At 38.4% G+C, this 21,420-nt stretch overlaps 1 protein-coding gene across 1 annotated transcript; it reads right to left on the bottom strand.

The window, feature by feature from the left end:
* Window positions 1–7,811: 7,811 nt before the first annotated feature.
* Window positions 7,812–19,150, bottom strand: TSEN15 (tRNA splicing endonuclease subunit 15). Its single transcript, XM_070939281.1, has 4 exons — window positions 18,983–19,150; window positions 14,726–14,807; window positions 13,193–13,328; window positions 7,812–8,391 (listed from the first exon to the last, which is right to left on the bottom strand). The coding sequence occupies exons 1-4, from the start codon at window positions 19,148–19,150 to the stop codon at window positions 8,187–8,189; spliced, it is 591 nt and encodes a 196-aa protein (XP_070795382.1). The 3' UTR covers window positions 7,812–8,186.
* Between the last annotated feature and the right edge of the window lie 2,270 nt (window positions 19,151–21,420).

Raw genomic sequence — 21,420 nt, 5'->3', positions numbered from 1 at the left:
TTAAACCAATATGGCTTTTGTTTCTTGGTCTGGTCTGCATTTTAGAGCTGACATAAATGTAATGGAGACTTGAGAAAGTATCTGAACTATCCCCAGCCAGACCACACGTTACCAGCTAGCACTGAAGTTGTTAAGAAAGTCTGGAGCTATAATTCAGTCTTTGGTTTTCCCAACCCTGCACAAGGAATGTTCTTGCTTCTGGTGTGTATCATTCAGTTTTGCATTCTTTTGCAAAAAATGTCTTCAGTTTTCCTTTTTAACGTTTTTTCCCCTTTTCCTTTTAATAACAATAGCAACTGATATGGCCCAATACTGTATAATACAAGAAACAAACATATTACAGACCATGGTACAGTTGTTATTCTATCCGCAATTCCCTCAAGAAACTTTTCTGTTAAAAGTTTCTTATATTTGATCACATATGTATCCGTGCCCCGCCCCCCTTTCTCCATGTGTAAGAAAGAGAAAAGGAACCCATCTCCCAAATTTTATTCTCCTTTTCAGATTCTTTTATTTTTATCATGATTTTGGATTGTTTAAATTTTGTTAGTGTTTGTCTTGAATTTGGAAAAAAAACCCTACACTTTAATAAAGTCAGAAAATATTTTTTTTAATTAAAAAGAGAATTTAATTCTCTTTCCCAGACCTGTTTGGCAGTTTTCTAAGGGTACCAGATCTGGTGTGCAAAAATCTGAATGACCATTAGACAGTAGCAAAGGGTTAGTGTTGGTACTCTATAATCTCTGCAGCTCAGATCTGGTTGTTTTAGATTTACTGATTTTACAGCAGAAGACATTCTGAAAAACAGTTGGTACAGGAAATATTTATTATGTGAACCGAAACACTTCAAGTATTCACAATCCATTGTTGCTATGGTTCACTTTCATGTGTTTTGGTATTTTGTTATGCTTGTCTATGAACTGAAAGCATCCAATTTATTTACATTGGATGATTTCTCTATGATTACTATTAAAATAGTATTATGATTTGAAATACTTGTGTAAAAGCGCCCTCTGGTGTATACAAAGAATCATATGTTTAATTTTTGTGAAAGAAAAAAAGCATGTAAATTTGACTCTATTCAGATATAACTCTTTGTATTAAAAAGCTATTCTTCCTACTTGTAGTAGGAGAAGACAAAAGGTAAACCAAGTATATTCTAAAAGACATGCTTTGGAACACTTTGAATTTTGTTATTCTATATGATTCAAGATGAAAAGAGTTGCTGACGCAGTGAAGCTAAAATTGGATAAAATCTCCCATTGCAAAATGAGAGGTTGCAGTAGTTAGTCAAGAAAATATTTCAAACATATCTTTTTAGTTTAATGTTGCTATAGTCATATGTTGCTTAAAAATAATCCCCAGTGCTTCTGATCTCCTTGTTACACGGGATCTCCCTTCTATCTATTTATTCACTGTACCATGTTTCCCTGAAAATAAAATCCTGTCTTATATTTTTTTTGACCCCGAAATAAGCGCTTGGCCTTATTTTTGGGGAGGTCTTATTATTTTGGGGCACATGGAGCAAGATGGGGTTCTTCTTGCTGTCTTACCTGATTTCCAGCTCTGTGTTTAAATATTTTCGGGGAAGGAGGCTTATTTTAGCGCATGCGCTCAAAAGCCCAATAGGGCTTATTATCAGGGGATGTCTTATTTTCGGGGGAACAGGGTATCATCTCCCTACTTTTGGTCATGCCTTTATTACTACAAGGCAGGAGAGAACAATTTTGACTATTTCAGAAATTGAGACACAAATGAAGCAACGTTCTTGATTAAACACTATCAGTAAAACATTTCAGGCAATTTACATGAAATCAAACATTCATCAATAAATAACCTGTTTTGCTTGGCCATTTATCCTTGGAACCTGTAGCTGGATAGACATTAGTACCGTACTGGCAATAGCAATAGCACTTAGACTTATATACCACATCATAGTGCTTTACAGCCCTCTCTAAGTAGTTTACAGAGTCAGCATATTGCCCTCAACAATCTGGGTTTCATTTAACAGCCTCGGAAAGATGGAGGGTTGAATCAAACTTGAGCCGGTGAGAATCAAATTGCTGGCAGTCGGCAGAGTTAGTCTGCAATATTACATTTTAACCACTGCACCACGTTAAGCACCAATGCCGCTCAACTCAAAGTATGGACAAATTTAATGGAACAAAATGTGGAAAAAAGTGAACAGTTCTTTTGGAATGAAAGAAAAACGACTTTGAAACCTACTGTTCTGTCCACTCCCACGAGTGGCCTTGCAGAGGCTCAAATAGCCCGGCAGTAACAAACGCAGGCTAGAGAAACTGAAGCTGGCCCTTTAATAAATAGTTCTCTTCCAAAGCATATATCAGTCCAATAGTTACTGGGCAATGTTCCAAAGGTTTTGGCAGACAGACAGCAGGCTAATGCAGGAATGCAGACTCTTGTCAAAAACTCCAAACTAACAGTTGTAACTCCACTGCATCCAAAACACCAACAAATTGTTCACCACGCCTTTCCAGCCCAGTCACACCCCTTTTATACTTTGTAGGGTGTGGCCCTACGTCTCCTGACAACACCTCTTAGGATGTGGCAATAGCTGTTCTCTATGATGTCTCCTACGTCTCTCTCTTGCATCCAATAGGGGCTCCCCCTCGTCGTTTCCTCCTCAATTTGGCTGGGGTCCATAGGCACATCAGCAACTGTCAGTTCTTGCTGACTCACCAGTGAAGACGGCCCCTCTGGCACATAGCTCGTGACAGCTTCCTCCTCCTCCATATCATCCTCCGAATCAGCATGCGAAGATAAATCAGCCTCCGGGGCTGGGGTCACAACACCTACCAAGAAAGGCTTATAACAAAGAAATTTAAGTTCTAGGTCTTTCCCACCAACATTCACTCCGTTTTACTTTAATTTCAGCATTAGCTAGGTGACAAGATGATTTTTTTTCTTGCCAGTGGTATGTAGATAACACATATTTGGATAAAAGATTTTGGTGAGCCATAGCAGATGTTGTGTTAGAAAAAAGTATTATAATTACACCAGCATAACCTGTACCTAAGTCAGTGAATCTTTCTTTCCCTAGACTAGTGGCTCTAGATATTATGGGAATACATCTTGAGAATTCACAGCCAATGTAGCTGATGCCCGGGAATTTATTAACAATTTTCGACTGCACAGGGGGAAAAAACAGCAGGCAAAAATGATGCAAAAATCTTACTGTGGCAAAATGAAATTCAGGTATCAAGTGTGACTAATTGGTAAGTAAAACCTCCTACATCACTGTAGCAGTTTGGAGCAGCTGCTCCAATGAGTTTTAAGAAACAGCCATGTTTAATGAACAACACCTTCACCTTCTCAAACTAGAGAAGTATGGGCATGGAATTATGAATTATGCAAGTTTTGTCATTAAGAGCAGAATGTTTGACAGATTAACAGAGTTGGAAGAGACCTTGTAGGTCATCTAGTCCAACCCCCCGCCCAAGCAGGAGACCCTATAGCATATCTGAGAGATGGCAGTCCAGCCGCTTCTTGAAAGCTTCCAGTGATGAAGCTCCCACAAACAATCAACAATTGGTGATTGTTCTCACTGACAGAAAATTTCTCCTTATTTCTGGGTTGAATCTCTCCTTGATCAGTTTCCATCCTTGTCTGGCCTTCGGGTGCCTTGGAAAATAGCTTGACTCCCTCCTCTCTGTGACAACCCCTCAAATATTGGAACACTGCTATCATGTGTCCCTTGGTCCTTCTCTTCACTAGACTAGCCATGCCCAGAATGCAAGTGTTCCTCAAAACGAAGGAGCCTCTTGCCACTGGGGTATGATAAAATGTAGAACTTCACATTATTTAACACTGTGCATAATCTTCCATTAAAAAAAACTGAGGCCACAGTCCCAAGGGTGGGTTCTACTTACCTTTACTACCGGTTCGCAATGGGGTCGCACACGCGCGCTCGCTTCACTTGCATGCGCGCTGTTCTGCACAAGCACAGAAGCTTTTGCGCATGCGCAGAAGCCTTTTTATGACATCAGGGTCAGTGGGCAGAGCCTCCCACCAGTTTTACTACCGGTTCTATAGAACCGGGGGCAACCCTCCACTGCACAGTCCAACGTATACAGTAGATGCCTGGATTCTATTGGAGTCAATAGGTTTTAGTTTTAAGTAGGCTAGCACAGACTGATATTGTTAAAATCTTATTTTTTCCCCCTCCCACCCCACTTCCTGCCCCATATTTTCTCAGAGATAGTTTAGCTACTGTTCTACGGCCAAGTGGAAGGCAAAATTTATTTTACATATTTAATAGCAGAGTCCAGAATAAATACAGGGACTGTTGTCAAATAGAGCATAGCTATTTTTTTTTATTACATAACAGCTTCAGTACTTTGTTGAGATGGGGGGAGGTCACTGGACACACACAGAGATTGTTATTTTAGAGCTAAATTTGCTGTTTTACAGAAAGGGAGGAAAAAGTCAGAAAAGTTAACTTGGAAAATTTATTAGAACATGTGCATGATTCATCAGAAGCACATTCGCACAGTGCTAAGGTTGTCCCACTTAAGTCAAATGAGTTTTGCAGTAATATACATCTTACAAGCATTCTTCAAAATAACGTGTTTTATTGCTACAATTAACTCTGATTTCAAATATCAGATTAGAACACAGCTAACAGCAGCACTTGCATGAGCTCTCTAGACTCAGATTTTAATTATATAGACTAAGACTACTGGATCTGGGCTGCAAATATCCGGTAAGTGCTAAATGACAACAGCAAAATAAAGAAAAATCTTAACTCTCTGTTGCATCTATCAGTTCCTTGGATTTTTGCAGGGGCAGAATACATAAAGTTAATAAAATGAATCAAATCTCCTAGCCCTTTGCCTTTCTTTGGCTCTCCTGCTGCTTTTGAAATGATAAGTAAAATTAATTGAAAATTAATTTGCATGGTTCTTTAAACCTCTGAACATATTTAATAGGTTTTGTGAACATACACGTATCTGTTTTCTAAAGCAAAGCTCGAAAAGAAAAAAATCCAAGAGCCTTAAAAAACCATAAATAGACATCTTGGAATACATTAACATTGTAATTATTTAAATTTTTTAAATTATTTATTTTCTGCCATTATTATTTTATAAGTAACTCAAGGCAATGAATATACCTAATAGCCCTTCCTCCTCCTATTTTTTCCCACAACCACCCTGTGAGGTAGGTTAGGCTGAGACAGTGACTACCCCAAAATCACACAGCTGGCTTTCATATCTAAGGTGGCACTAGAACTCACAATCTCCTGGTTTCTAATCTGGTGCCTTAACCACTAGACCAGACTGGCTCGATAACCTACAGAATAACTACAGGTAATCCTTGATTTATGATCACAATTGAGCCCAAAATTTCCATTGCTAATCAAGACAGTTGTAAAGTGATTATATGACCTTTCTTGCCACAATCGTTAAATGAATCACTATAATTGTTAAGTTAGTATTAGTAAGTGAATCTGGCTTCCCCATTGATTTTGCTTATCAGAGGATGGCAAAAGGGGATCATATGACCAAGAAATACTGCAACCATCATAAATACCTGCCAGTTGCCAAGTGTCCGAATTTTGATCATGTGACCATGGGGAGCTGCAATGCTCATAAGTGTAAAAAACTGTCATAAGTCACTTTTTCAGAGCTGTTATAACTTCGAATGGTCACTAAACAAATGGTTGTAAGTTGAGAACTACCTATATTCTGATTATAACCATTTTAATCTTTAAAAAGATTAAAAAATCTTCGAGTAAGGCACACAGGAATAAGCCAAACTGCTGAAAGTATACCATTCTCAGCAAGCTGCAATCAACAGATATAAATCCTATGTAGGGTACCAACAGAAAAGATCTAACTAGGGACCTAGACAAGTAAAGGAGACCCTATAGATTTTACTCCACTAGTCGTTGCCAACTATAGAGGGCAGTGCTTGCTCAGATCTCGAATCTAGGCTGCTGGCTTTCCAGCTGACAAGCCCAGCATCTTAACCATTGAGCCATCATGCTGCCCAACTAGAGACCTATGAAAAGATATAAACAAATACCCAACACTAGTGTATCACCTCTTGTTGTTGTCCTCTTCTTACATTTTCTTCCACCTTTCCCACCATGAAAGCCTTCTCCAGAGAGCTAGGGTTTCATGTATTGTGTCCAAAGTAAGATAACTTGACAAATGATTAATTTGTCCCAACCTGTGTGAGGAGCTCTTTGACCAGCTTTTGAGAGATAAGGATCATGGGAGTTAATGCCCTCTACTGGGAAGGAAGGAGCATTGAAAGCAACTTTTGACTTACACGGATTATTTCAAAGAAACGGTGTGCACGGAATTTTATATTTACCCAGACATTTAAGTATTGGTGTAAAGGCTAGTAAAGCAATAGAAAAAAAAGGCATAGAGACTCCAGAAAGAGTGCAGAGAAGAGCGACAAAGATGCTTAGGGGTCGGGAGGGAACATATGATGAACTGTTGCAGGAATTGGATATGTCTACTCTAGTTTAATGAAAAGAAGGACTAGAGGTGGCATGATAGCAGTATTTCAATATCTATGTGGCTGCCCCAAAGAAGAGGGAACCGACCTATTCTCCAAAGCACCTAAAGACAGGACAAGAATCAATGGATGAAAACTAATCAAGGAGAGATCCAACCTAGAATAAGGAAAAATTTTCTGACAGTGACAATAATTAATCAGTGGAATGGCTTGTGAGTGCTCCAACACTGGAGGTTTTTAAGAAGAGATTGGACAACCATCTGTCTGAAATGGTGTAGGGTTTCCTGTTTGAGCAGTGGTTGGACTAGAAGACCTCCAAGGTCTCTTCTAACTCTGTTATTCTATATTCTGTACTTGCATAGCAGGGGAGATTTTACAAGACCTCAAGTCATAGCAACATTATCCCTCTCACACAGCACTCAACTATCACCTAGCTAAACAAGACATTTCCTATCTCTACCTAAGAATACCACACCAGCAACATAAGGACAAAAAAAAAAAAAGAATATTCTCCCACTACTTTTGTAGTAGTATCACACTATTATACTTCAAAACTAGTCCATTGACGATGTTACCTAGCTGGGACAGCAAATGTCTACAATCCAAACCTGGAGAATTGCCATTAATTTATTTGTTGGTTCGATTTATATGCCGCCCTTCTCCGGAGACTCAGGGTGGCTTACAATGCGTTAAGCAATAGCCTTCATACCTTTGTATATACTTGCTTAGTAGGGCTTTTGGCCCCCCCTAAGCGGTATTTTTTTTATATAAAGTCAGCTTATTGCCCCCACAAACCGGGTCCTCATTTTACCTACCTCGAAAGGATGGAAGGCTGAGTCAACCTTGAGCCTGGTGAGATTTGAACTTGCAGTAATTGCAGGCAGCTGGTGCTACTTAACAGCACTTTAGTCTGCTGCGCCACCAAGGCTCTATATCCATATCCAACCCAGGTTACATGTATTCATTACCATCACAACCTGATCTTAATTTGTTTATCAGGAGATGATAATTCCATTCCTCTTATGCAAGATTCTTGCAATAAATCTTTAAAAGGTAGAAGATACGGGTACACATATTGGATTGTGCTATATAATATTTCTTATGGTTCTTATGGTTCCTGGAACATCATCTCCAAACAAAGATTGTGGTATTGGGATTACTGGCAACTATCAGTACCATTAAGTCATATTTTTCAGCTACTCTACATCTGAACCAGAAAAAAAGGGAGAAAACTCATTATATGAGTGTGAAAGAGAACAAACTTGGCCGCACAATTCTTTATTCTGCAAGGAGACTGAAATCATGCGAGTGAATACAGCAGGGACTGTGAGTACTTTATTGTAATACACAAAAAGGAATTCATTGGAATAAGCAGATGTTTTATAAAATTAGTACGTTTATTAGGGCAACTGTTGCCTGGGGAATAAAAGGTAGAATTCCTGTTCATTCCAAAAAAGATGATTTATTGAAACCATCATTATACTGTTGATGTTACTTGTGAACAGAAGACAGATTCTAGAACTGGTCTGTGACATCTTTGATGTCTGACTTTGTCACAAGAAGCAGACTTAAATATCTTGCCAATTCTCAAGCTTTAGTGGGGATTTTCAAACAAATGTTCCAACTCCCAGCTGCCCCTTTTAATATCAGACTCATTTCCATTAGAAGAATCCAGAGAATCCTTATCCGCTTCGCCTTCATCTCAACAGCCTCTTTCTCTTCTTCCTCCCTTGTTTACTGTCTGCATCTGCAGGACTATCCGGAGGATCTGGCATTACGAAACCATCTGTCAATTTATAGTAGACAATTGTAGAGTCTGTTTCAACTATTGCCAGTGTGATAGAAAGTGGGGAATCAGATTTCGCCTGCATTGTGCCTGTGCTCTTCATGATCTGTCTTAACCTGGAAAAAATGGAAGGAAGGTACAAAAGTCATCACTGAAGCCCATCTCATTTAAATTTCACCTGATAATAATCCAGCTTGTGCCCTGAATTAATAATGCCCTGTTTCTGTTTCTAAAAGCTTTGCGATTTTTTTCCCTAAGAACTGCATCTATTATAATGAAGACCTGCCAGAAAACAAAGTTTTCTGCACAGGCCACGCCCACCCATTCCGCAAAGTGAAACAACTTTGCGATACATCACATGACAGCAAGGTATTGCCGCGAGTTTGACACTCATGTATTAAAGGGTTCCACACCACCCAACTGTATCTACAACAAATCACCATTGTGTCAAAATGGCATAATAATATGAATGCTGCCATTATATACTGGCATCCAGACACCTGATGCAAGTGTATATGTTGTGCAGTTTACCTGATGACATTGTCAGGTATTGTAGGTCATCCTTTGGTTCCCTCCTCTGAAAACCTGTGTCAATACTTCTTGATACAGTTGCACTGTCAATGGCCATTGGCTAATGACAGCTCTGAAGGTAAAAAAAACCCCAGCTATTTGCCAAGACCATGAAATGGTCGCTCTAAATGCCAATAGCAGGCAATGAACAATATGGAAGATGTATCTTTACAATACTTGTTTGGTTAACTGTTTTCAGCCAAAGGAAACTGGAGAACCAGAAAGTCCAGTTGCCTCTTGAAAAACCACCTTTGGGACAACCATGACCTGGATGACTGAGAATCTCCATAGAGATCTAATTAAGTGGGAGGGGTTTTTTGGTACAAAGTGATTCTAACCCAGAGTGACAAAAACTTTTTTCAAACATTGTAAGAAATGAAAAAGCAAGTTCTGGCCTTAGTATTTTAACCCATACATTCACACATAACAGTGTTATATTAACCTCTTTCACTTCATATCAATTATTTGCTCCTCTTCGTTATTCCAGTAAACTTGTACGCTGCAGATCTCAAAAGCTGAGATGGATATTTAGAAAGGGATGAAAAGGCAGCAATGACAAACTACTTACATGCTATCCAAAGAAGCTGCATGGATGTGACCATGAGGTCACAAAGTCAATTCATCCTTGAACATTCCCATCAAATTCTGCAAAGCTTTTAGTTTAGGGGTGGGAAATCTGCAAATCTCTGCATTTTTGCTGAACTGTGCTACCCAAATGTCCTTCACTGTTGTCCATACCCCTTAGTGTCCAGTGTCCAATGTCAGTGTCAGAAATCAAATCTATCATTCAATCAATCTCCAAAATGGCAAGAATCAACTCATTCCTTTACAGATAATCTTCAACTTATAACCATTCGTTTAGTAACAGTTCAAAGTTATAATGGCACTGAAAAAGTGACTTACGACCGTTTTTACACTTACAACCATTGCAGCATCCCTGTGATCAAAATGGTCATAGGTCACGTGATAGATCACAGGTCCATGATGATGCATGCCACCGGTGGCACCCAGAGTTATATCGGTGCAAGCATTGCCCTAGCTCAGCTCCAGCGCACATGCGCCAGCCAGCTGATTTTCGGGCCTTCTGGGCCCACCGGAAGTCAGCAAACAGGCCGTTTCTGGCCTCTAGGGGGTGGGGAAGGCCGTTTTCGCCTTCCCCAGGTTCCGAGAAAGCCTCTGAAGCCTGGGGAGGGCGAAAAACAGGCCTACCGGGCCCATGCCATGGCATGCCAAAAATGGGAGCGCGGGGGTCACGTACGCATGCGGGGGTGGGCAGGGTGCATTGAATTATGTGCACGCGCCTGCACAACCCCCCCACTCTCCCCCGCTTTTGGCACAAGATGATCATCACTGTCATAGGTGTTCTGACCTAGCCTTTCGCAGCAGCATGAAGCCGAGTCCTCACCTGATAAACCCTTTATTTAATTTACAGTGAATTCCTCTCCAGCAAAGTCTTTTCTCTCTCACAGTATTTCAAGATAGTTCACAATTACTGACTTTTATCAGGCTTGGAGAATGGCCAGGCTGATATCTTTCAGATGCCGCAATACTTGGCAAGAATGCAGGAATGAACTAATTGTCTCCTGCAAATACCCCTCCCCTTTCGATCCTCTTTTATTCCCTATGGGAGGGGCCATTCATCATCCACCTGTGGCCTTACTCCCAAGTTGGCCCTTGTTCCTTAGCTGTTCCCTTCATCTGCCAACTCTGTGCATGCGCATACTGGGAACAGGCTCCAACTGTTCATCTGCCTCACTGAAGTCTGACTCCGAAGGCAGCTGTTACCTGTCATACGGCCCTGGCCCCATCTCTGCCTCTGATGCAGAGTACTCGTCAGGGCCTTCCCCAGACTCCAGGACTGGCCCATGTTCCTCCCCAACTTCCTCACTGTCCGAATCTGCTGCCAGCTCTGCTGGCTGCTGGCGGGCCACAACAATAGGTCACGTGGTCAAAATTCAGACACTTGTCAACTGGCTCATATTAATGATGGTTGCAATGTCCCAGAGTCATGTGATCCCCTTTTGAGACCTTCCGACAAGCAAAGTCAATGAGGAACCTGATTCACTTTACAATTGTGCTGCTAACAACTGCAGTGATTCATTTAACAACTGTGGCAAGATAGGTCATAAAATGGGGCAAAACTCACTTAACAAATGTCTCCCTTCGCAACAGAAATTTTGAGCTCAATTGTGATGTATTTTGCATCCTTTCTCAATTCCACCAAGTCTTATCCACATACTGTAAGCCAGCTGCGTTCATATAGTTGTGAGTGTGAATTTGAATTTGAATGCCTAACCTCAATGCCCCATTCTATGCCCCACCGCAGTTATTTAAATACAGGCATATTCTCTTTTTAACTAGGACCAAGTTAAAAAAAAATCCAAAAACAAAAACAGACAGGCAGCAGCAAAGATGTCATTGTTATTTCACCTGAAACAGGAATGTGCGAGGTGACTGTCTACATACTACTCTCTGGTTATGATTTATGTGAATATCCTATAAGGGAAGTTATCTCTGGCACTAAGGAAGTCAGCATTTCTGACGCCCTCAGGCATCACTGCTGGGGCGGAATTCATTCTACAAAGGTTATTTGTGAAAGGAACAGAGAAAGGAATCAGACTGTGAAGCTCTTTATCTGTAAATACACTGAAAGCATTGTATGGAGCATCTGCCATGAATGGGGATTTTGACAAGCTCTGCGGTGAACCAGCAGGACAATGCAGATGGGCAAGCTGATTTTCTACTTGAAAAGCCCTGTAGGGCCAAAAATGAATGTCCCAGTGGGAAAGAGGAAAATGGAATACATATTTTCACATTACCTGCACCTCCATTATTTTATGAGTTTATTATTAAATAAACATCATTAGTAGATTTAGGAGAAAGTGTTAACATGGTTGACATTAAGAGCTGTTCCTATCAAACTACTTATATATATTAGAATAATGTTACGCTGAATTATTTTCTAAAACCCAAAAATTTGATTGCTTTTAGGGAATGTTGGTTGTATTAAATATGGGAAATTACTAAGAGAATAATTTTGTGAAAAGCACTATTATTCCAGGTATTAAGAAGCGGATGTATACTCTTCCCATTTTTGAAAAGGCATTTTTTAAAATAATAAATGATTGTTTCTCTTTGGCACAGGTTTCATGGCACTTTACAACAGTGCTTATTTCTTTTTACTCTGAAATATCCGTATCTTCTTTAACACTAGTTTTACGTGGCATGTTTATATTATTCATTTTTTTCTATTTTCCTTGTTTTCTGTTTATAATTATAGTAATTATGTTCTTTAATTTTATTTAGGTTGCAAATATGTTTTAGTTAGTTGGGGATATGTTTTGTATTTTAAAAAAACTTGTAATAAACTATTCTATATAAAACTATATAAAAAAACCCTGCACCTTCTCACACTCATCTGAAGATTAGCCCCAAATGCTTTGGATGTAGCAATTTTATTAACAGCAAGAGCATGAGAGAGCATGAATGAAAAAGCCTACTATAAGGCAACATTTATTACTTAATTTTGAAAATAAAGACAACTAGAATCTTTCTACTCATCCTCTCACATATCACCTCTCAATTACTAGAAGGATCAAGTACCCCATTAGAGTTTACAAATCTCTGTTTTTCAGGGACAACTTTTCCACTTACACATGTTGTAAAGGTTTTCTGTATGCTGGGTACTCAATGAGTATATTCAGAAAACCTGATAGATTTGTTGCTTTTTCCTTCTTCTCTCTCACCCAAAGAAAGAAAGGCTAGTACTGGTATGAGTAAACTCCCCTCTTTTGTTATCCGTAGTTGATGAGGGAAGAGAATAGGAAGGAAGGAAGGAAGGAAGGAAGGAAGGAAGGAAGCCAATATATTGAGAAAAGCTGCTTAAAAGCTAGAAGCAGCTAATAAATGAGGAAGGAAAATATTTGGCAAGACAGAAGGCCAGGCTGACTGGCTTTTCTGGAAACTGCACCCCACCACAACCAGCAGAGACCAGTTTGGGAAAGGCTGCTCTAAGGTCTTATGAAGCAACACAAAGCAAAATTGTAATATACAAACAATCTTGAGCACGGCTAAACTATATTTTGCTTAGAAACCAGTTAATGCAGTGTAGTAATGAAGGTGCTGTGTCTGAACCAAGAAGATCCAGACTAAATTTCCTTTTCAGCTATGGTTGAAGCTTTTCAGTTACCCAGTGATAGTATTCCTACTCCAAAATGAAATAAGAAAATATCTCCTGAGACATGGTCATACCACTATGAGTTCTCAGAGAGCTCCCATTTAGATCAAGTGTGATATAACTGCAAAAATAAACAAATAATACAACACCAGCCTTCTACAGACACTCACCTCTCATGGCTGAATGATACCTGGGCAGGAGTTGGCACCACTACCTGCAAAGGTTCGGTTTCTTTCTCACGTCCATGGAGGCACACCAGCTGGAACTCTGCTAGCCCAGTGAAGGATACCTCGTGCCAGTTCCTAACTGAAAGGTAGAGCAGAGAATAACAAAAACCAGAATGAACTATGAAACAGTGATGATAACTTTTCCATTGAAGAACCTCAATGTTCTAGCCAGCATTTATACAATTAGGTACTTACATGCCTCAAGATATGGATTAATTACATCTGCCTTGCTCTCTTCCCTCAACTACATTCGTTCTCTTTCTCTTTAATTTCACAACAACTTTCAGAAAAAGGTAATCCGATTTAGTAAGCTAAATCAATCCAAATACAGAAGTTTGGCAGGAGTTTTTGCTGACTATATCCAGAGAATAGGAACCTGTGGCCCTCCAAATAATTGACCTCTTCTAGCACCCTTCCCAATTTGCTATGTGTGCTACAGATATTAGAAATAGTTTAGCAACATCTGGATGCCACAGAATCCCTTCATCATGAGTATGTTGATGTCAGAGAATTTGCAGGGGTGCCCTCTGCCCCTAAAAGTGCTAATTATATGTGATTGCATGCTATGGCCTACTCAAGTAATCCAAACTGTGTGTGTGCTATATTGTGATTGCAGGAGTGGTAATCAGTCAATGGCCATAGAGCATACTGTGTTCCACCCATTGGGTGCATAGTGAATGGGTGGGCACTATGTAGGTATGCTTGACATCATATTGTTCATGGCATTCTTCAGAGGCAGGTAGGCAATTCTTCAGAAGCAGTCTTAGAGCCTAACAGACTCCTTTAAGAGCAATACAAGCAGGGTAAGGTAAAAGAGTCCCTGCAGATTTTACTCATTTCCATAGTTATATGGCCAGCATGACAACACAAAGCACTGTTACCATCCCACCGAAATGGTACCTATTTATCTACTAGCCTTTGCATGCTTTTGAACTATTAGGTTGGCAGGAGCTGATGCAAGGACGGGCGCTCACCCGTCACATGGCGCTCAGGTTTCGAACCTGGGCTGCCAGCTTTCCAGCCCAGCATCTCAACCGCAGAGCCACTGCACCATCTCATATAAGCAGGGAAGCACATACTAATACTTTTTCTCCAATTCACAAGCAAAGGTGCTTAAAGTGAGTGGACACTCCAACTACTCCAACTACTCCAATTTCCAGTATCTCCCCTACTTTTAACACAGGGAAGCAAACTTCACAGGACTGTAGTTTGGGTGTATGTGCATGTAGGTTCACTTGTATATGCAGTGTTAAGATTTGCCCAGGGAATCTAAAATTGGGAGGACTTGTAGTCATTTCAGATAACTGGAATCCCAGTCTTCAATAGGACACAGCTTTAAGCGGTAGCTGTAGAAATCTAGGCATTTCATGAATCACATGAAAACTATTCTTAATGTTTGTAAATACTGTGCATACCACAGCACTTACACACACATAATCTTACAGGGTACCCTTTAAAGTATCTCCACTAACTTACCTTCTAGAAGGTCCAAGTAAACTAAGAAAGCGGCATATACCCCTCTGCTGTCAGCCACTTCCAATGACATCATTTTTGTGAACTGAAACAATGGAGACAATGGAGAGCAATAGATGTAAAAGCTATTAACAAAAGTTCTCAAAAATGATACTCTATGCAACAAAACCCAAACAGAATTGTATCTACAACCCCTGAATGTATTTTCCCATCAACTGCAGAGGGTTTTATTTTGACAGAACTCCAAGAAAAAACACAAGTTCTTTCAAAAAAAAAAAAAAAAAAATGGGGGCGGGGGAAAAGGCCAGTGAAAATATTTAACGCTAGATGAAGTCTGTTAAAAGACTTGCAGATTGTGTTTTAAATGCCAATAAAACTATCCTCCAAAAACTGTAGCCGCAGGGAATAATTTACTGCAGAAGCACCGATGGTTCATAAAACAGGTCTAGTTCTGTCTTAAGCTTCTGGGCTGGAACTGATTTATTTTTGTGCTTTGCTTAGCACCTGGCACAGGAAGAAGTTATAGACGATTGTGCCAGAATCCAGACATGGAAGGATTGGGCCCAAGGTGAGTGTGTGTCTCTTGTTAAACTGGGATGTGAGCCATTACTAGACCCTAAGCAACATCTGGAGCTCAAAATCTGGAGCAGAAAACCAGACAAAAGTATAAAGTTAGCATATTATTGTTAGAAGGAAGGAGTATTTATATATACAGGTAGTCCTCAATTTAGGACCACAAATGAGCCCAACATTTATGTTGCTAAGTGAGAAATTTGTTAAGCGCGTTTTGCCCCATTTTACGACTTTTCTTGCCACAGTTGTTTAGCGCATCACTGCAGTTGTTAAATTAGTAACATGGTTGTTAAGTGAATCTGGTTTCCCCATTCACTTTGCTTTAGAAGGTGACAAAAGGGGGTCACATGACCCGAGGACACTGCAACCATCCTAAATGTCAGTCAGTTGTCAAGCAGCCAAATGTAAATCATGTGACCATGGGATGCTGCAAGTCATAAGTGTGAAAAATGGTCATGTTCCTTTTTTCAGTGCTGCTTTAACTTTGAATGGTCACTAAGTGAACTGATGTTAGTCAAAAACTATCTGCATTTTCCACTGTAACAAAGGCAGAATAAAAATCTAATAAACATTAAATGTCAAAGTACTTAAATTAGTAATACCATCATACTTTTTTTGTTGCTCATGCCAATAGGGAATAGAGGAATGAGCATTTTATTACTGTTGTTGATTTCATGATGATGACATCCAGATTTCCCACCAGCTGCCCATCAAAGGGGCCAAGATTGTCAAATCTTATTTTCTTTTGACATGCATGCATAATTCAAAATAAATTGCCAGATTCAGACACAGCCTATCCTGACTGTATATATATGAATATCTAACAACAGCCTTGCTATAGCAAATTTTATCCACATCTGGCACAGTTTAAAGCTTCAGCCAATTTTTAAAGAAAAAAATCTTCCATGTCTTAAAAATTTAAAGTCTAAAAGAAATTCAATTATAAAGCTTTTATTTTATAAGCTTGAACAGACTAATGCATCCCTACCCCTCAGATTATTTGTGTTATAAAAACAGCAAAATAAGTGCCCTTTCAACAGAGCAAAGACCTAAGAAGGAGTTATTATGGTAATGCAATAGATCATGGGAGTTCTGCATTCTGTCAAAAATCTGCTTGTTAATCTAAATTCATAAACAGAAGTATTATCAAGGGCTCTGAATTTACATATACATAACCTGAAAAAAAAAATCTGCTTGTTAATCTAAATTCATAAAAAGAACTATTGTCAAGGTGAATTTACATATGTATAACTTTAAAAACATATTTTGAATTTATAATTCCAGTGAAGAATTTTTAACAATAAAACCCACAAAAGAAAATAAAGAAAAAAAATACTGGTAGGAAAAAAGAAATTATAAGGAAGCAGCTTTCAATTTTCTTGACAGCTATAAATGCATTTATATTTTGCCCCCTCTCTCTAAAATTACATCATAATTTCCTTCTTTCCATAAACTATCCTTTCTAGTCTTCAGACCATAAATCTCAAATTCATTTTTCTTTTTTCAGCAAAAAGTCCATAAAGCATTTGCAGTCACTAATAAATGTAGTTGTTGATCGCTCTCAAATCAAGTAAGTTAATTTTGCCCTCTCTGCTAGTTATGTCATCTTCACCAACCATTCTTCATTCTGGGTATTTCAGTGTCTTTCCTAATTTGGCATATATTGCATCAGTATCATATACTATATAAACATAATCTTCTGTGGCTCTTCTTTTAATTTACTGTCCATTAATCCCAGCACGAAAAGCTCAGGTTTCAATTGAATGTTTTGTCTTTAAAATTCTTTGTATCAGTATATATATATTTGAACCCAGAAATTTCTAGCTTTTTTTACAAGTAGAGCAGGCATGACAAAATGACTTTTCATGTTGTCCACATTTCCAACACAAATTTGAAGTATCTTTGTACATTCTAGACAATTTTTCTGGAGACATATACCAACAGTACAGTCAGGAACAATAAATTGGCAGTCAGGGTTAGATCCAAAATGAGTACAAGTTTTTTTTCATGCTTCCCCTAAACAAGTATCGGAACTACTAACAGTCAAGGCAAATTGATGGTAGTTAAGTCACTGGACTGCAAAGCGGGCTGAATTTAGATCTCTTGTGGGCGCAAAGGGATTCCAAACCAGGGGTGAAATGCTCCAGGTTTGGATCGGATCATCCGATCCGGTAGCGATGGCGGCTAGTGGTTCAGAGAACCGGTAGCAAAAATCCCTGCGCCCTCCCCATGCCCAGCTGAGCCGCGCGATCATCAGAGGCTTTTTTTAAAAACTTTTAAAAGCATTTTTTCTACAACCTCTTGGGAGTTGCCTGATCGTCAGAGGCTTTTAAAAGCATTTTTTTCTGCAACCTCTTCAGCCGAAGAGGTTGTAGAAAAAATGTTTTTAAAAGTAAAAAAAAAAAAAGTTGGCCACACCCACTCAGTCACATTGCCCCCCAAGCCACGCCCACAAAACCGGTAGTAACAAATTTTACATTTCACCACTGTTCCAAACTGATGGTGCGCTTGATCCTTCCCTTGGGCTCAACCTGGTCAACTTCTGCAAGTACATTGTTTTATAAAAGCTCTCTTTTAGATGATGATGATGTTATCTATTCAATTGTATCCAATTTTTGGTGATGCTACGGACCAGCTCTGTCTGCATTTTCTGATCCTGTATGGCTTGTTTCAATTTATGCTCTGGCTGGTCTCCATTACAGATACTAAATACAGTATCTATATATACTGTATTTTTTGGTGGCATTGTTTCCTTTTACTATGATCATTCTGAAGATAACTGCCTTTTCTAGTGAGTTTGAGTGCATGTCATGGCCAAAATAAGTAAGGCAGACTTTTGAGATACAGTGATACAGTAAGTCTGGTCTTATATGCTTCAGTACTTGCTTGTTTGTCACCTTTGCTATCCAAAGTATGTGTTCTCCACATACCTTGAACAACTCAAATTTTCCTGGTTTTTCTGGTAAATTTCAATCCTTTTAACTATCTATTTTTCCACTGTTCCATCAGTGTCCCTTTTTGTATCTCACTAGCTTGTTAATTTCCCATTCTCACCCCACTCTGGGGCCAGCCAGAGGTGGTTTTTGCTGGTTCTCCGAACTACTCAAAATTTCCGCTAGCCGTTCTCCAGAACCTGTTAGAACCTGCTGGATTTCACCCCTGGTCCTCAGACATAATGTGTGGTGTGGTCAAGATCCTCCAGCTCCAAAATCCATCTCTGCACATTTATTCTTTTATTTTCCTTTTTTGCTGGAGACTGAGAAACATCGAATGCCCACTTCAAGTTTGCATTGATCAAGAGTCCAACGTAAAACAAGTTATTTTGCATTTAAGTTACGTTTTAAACTTTCCTGCAGGATTCTATTTACGGTACATACACACCATTCTTCCGTTCTAAGACAGTATATTATTGTTATACCTTGTACTTCTTTAATTTCTTTAAGGTGGCTTAAGAAATTATTACTCATAAAAGACAAAAACAGCTCACCTTTTTTCAACACTATATTTCAACATTTTATTTTAGCATCCTTGGAGCTGTCGAGCTGCAGCTCTGGGCTTTACGATAAACGAATGATGCATTTCCTAGGAATTTTAACGAGAGCCCTCCTTTGCTACAGATATCGATAGATGGGCAAGCCAGGTATCAGAAGGGAGATTTTCTGTTCCCCCGATTCTTTTTCTACTAACCGTAGGATGAGTAGACAGCCAATCCTCTCGAAGGGCCCATTTCCCGGGCTTTGAGGCTTCCTCCCCCTGACCAAAAAACCCGGAGCATCCAGCGACCGAACCTCCCTCCTCATTTGCTCCGTCTCCGCAGTCGCTCTCCGATTTTTCCATTCCCAATTCGCGTGTCATTCAGCTTCGTTCCGGTTGGTGTTGCAACAAAATAATTCCTCCGCCAAACTTTTAAACGAGCTCCAGAGTTCCACTTTTCAGCAAGCAAACATGTCATTCCTAAGAATATTTGCTTTCTTATCTCGTCCTCATTTTTTAATTTCTTCTTGCAGATTCCGATTTTTTTTTAAAAAAGCCTTTTTTAGCAGCTCTTGATTTGCAAGGCACTCATATTTTTTTGAGACAACAGAGAGTGAGATAAATCTATCTATCTCAAATGCATTAGAATTAGGAGTCTAGCACTAAATTCTCTTACAATCCATTAAATTACTGTGCTGGTTATAATTAAGCAGCATAATGTGGCTTCTCAAGCAACTAAATTTAAGTGTCCTTATTGGTAGATGTAAATATTTCTGACTATTTACTTGAGACTACTACTAATATAAAAAGATAATTTTAAATCCCATAAATTTACGGGTGAGAATAGAATAGAATAGAATAGAATAGAATAGAATAGAATAGAATAGAATAGAATAGAATAGAATTCTTTATTGGCCAAGTGTGATTGAACATACAAGGAATTTGTCTTTGGTGCATATGCTCTCAGTGTACATAAAGAAAAAAATAAAATATCTTCGTCAAGAATCATAAGATACAACACTTAGTGATAGTCATAGGATACTAATAAGCAATCAAATCATACTAGGAAACAATAAAAATATTGATATTATTTCAAGATTGATAGAGGGACTGCTGTAATACCTTTAAGGTATTTCAAATGAATAGTTGAACTGCTTGGAAGGATTTTATGGAAAGGAAAATTTCACAGATTTTCTTCATCTAAATAATGGTTATCATATGATGAGAAAGATTTTAACTTTTATGACTTTCAGTTTTATCATTGTGCATAAATGTTAACTTGTCAAGTGACTCTGACATCAAGACAGGGGCAGTAGAATGTGAAACTAAGTAACAGAACAGAACATCTCTCAAAGCAGCACAGGAGAAACAGTTTTAAAAAATGACTTGGATAATGTGAAAAAGAAAGGGATCTTTCTGTAAAAATTCTAGAATTTTAAGGATTCTAGAATTTTACCTAACGTAAGCAATATGTGTTCTGAATGTTCTTTCCACACTGGAATGACCATTGAAATATGGATTATCAATTTTGAATGTTTGCAGATTAAACCAATGAAAAGATTTGAAAATAGATAAGCATCCATCTGTTTATGTTTTAATAGGTGAGATATTTCCATACAATTGGATTTTAGCACCACAAGTCAGGAGCTCTCACGTAGCTATTCTATTTTCCTCCATAGACAGTGAGTGACAAAACATGGGTGAGTTACAAATGGAAACCCATATAATGTAGATTCCCTTCCCCCAGTAATAAATAGTGAATGAGGTGGACATTTGTATATTAACAGATAAAAGTAGCCATGATATTTCAGAGTTTTTCTTAAACTTCTGGTTTTTTTTTTATTGTTTTCTGTTCTTTGCACACATTTCTTCTTTACAGCTTTTCCCACTGATCTGTCTGGAAACATATTAATTAATGCTGTTAATACCAAATCAAATCAAATGCATTACAATTGTAAGACTGAATGTAAGGCTTATATGTTTAATTCAAATTGAATTTATACATCATCAATTTATTTATATCAACTAAAGAACATCAATGCAAAAATCTAACAGAAAATATTTTTTAAAAAACTCTTGGAGTTACAGATCTTTTGCTATTATTATCCTTATAACATTTCTATCAATGAATCTAAATTGTATTTTTCTTCAATAGAAATTGGAAGATTAAATCTGTCTGGAAACAATTTGGGATCTTCTCTGAGTTCAACTGGAGGAAAAAAGTAATAAAGAACATCTGTTCATTCTTTCATTACTTCTTTTACAAGAATGGAAAGAAACTGAGTGTTCAGTTATTTCTATTTTGTGTTACAAGTATGAAATTCTAGAACTTATTAAGTGCTTCCTAAAATTACTCCTGTTAATGGAAATGCTGAAAAGACTCTGTTGTCTTTTTTGAGAATGATAGCATCTTACAGATTTGATAAAATTACATTCCATTTGGTGAAAAATGGATCCTTCATATATTTAAATGCACTGCTACTTGCAGGAACAATTATATTTGAGATGTTTAGTGATCTGAATCTAAGTGTCTTAACAATTTGGCTGGACTTTGCTAAACTATGATAAGATTAATTTTAGCTTACTATGTAATGTGGATACAGGTATTCTGTATAAGCCCTGATTTTATGATTTAACACATAGAAATCAAG

The sequence above is a fragment of the Pituophis catenifer genome, unplaced genomic scaffold (genome assembly GCF_029215685.1).
Source record: "Pituophis catenifer annectens isolate HBS135680 unplaced genomic scaffold, rPitCat1.0.hap2 SCAF_3, whole genome shotgun sequence".
Taxonomy (NCBI): domain Eukaryota; kingdom Metazoa; phylum Chordata; class Lepidosauria; order Squamata; family Colubridae; genus Pituophis; species Pituophis catenifer.
Note: the sequence above shows the minus strand (reverse complement) of the source record. Positions and strands in the feature narration are given on the sequence as shown.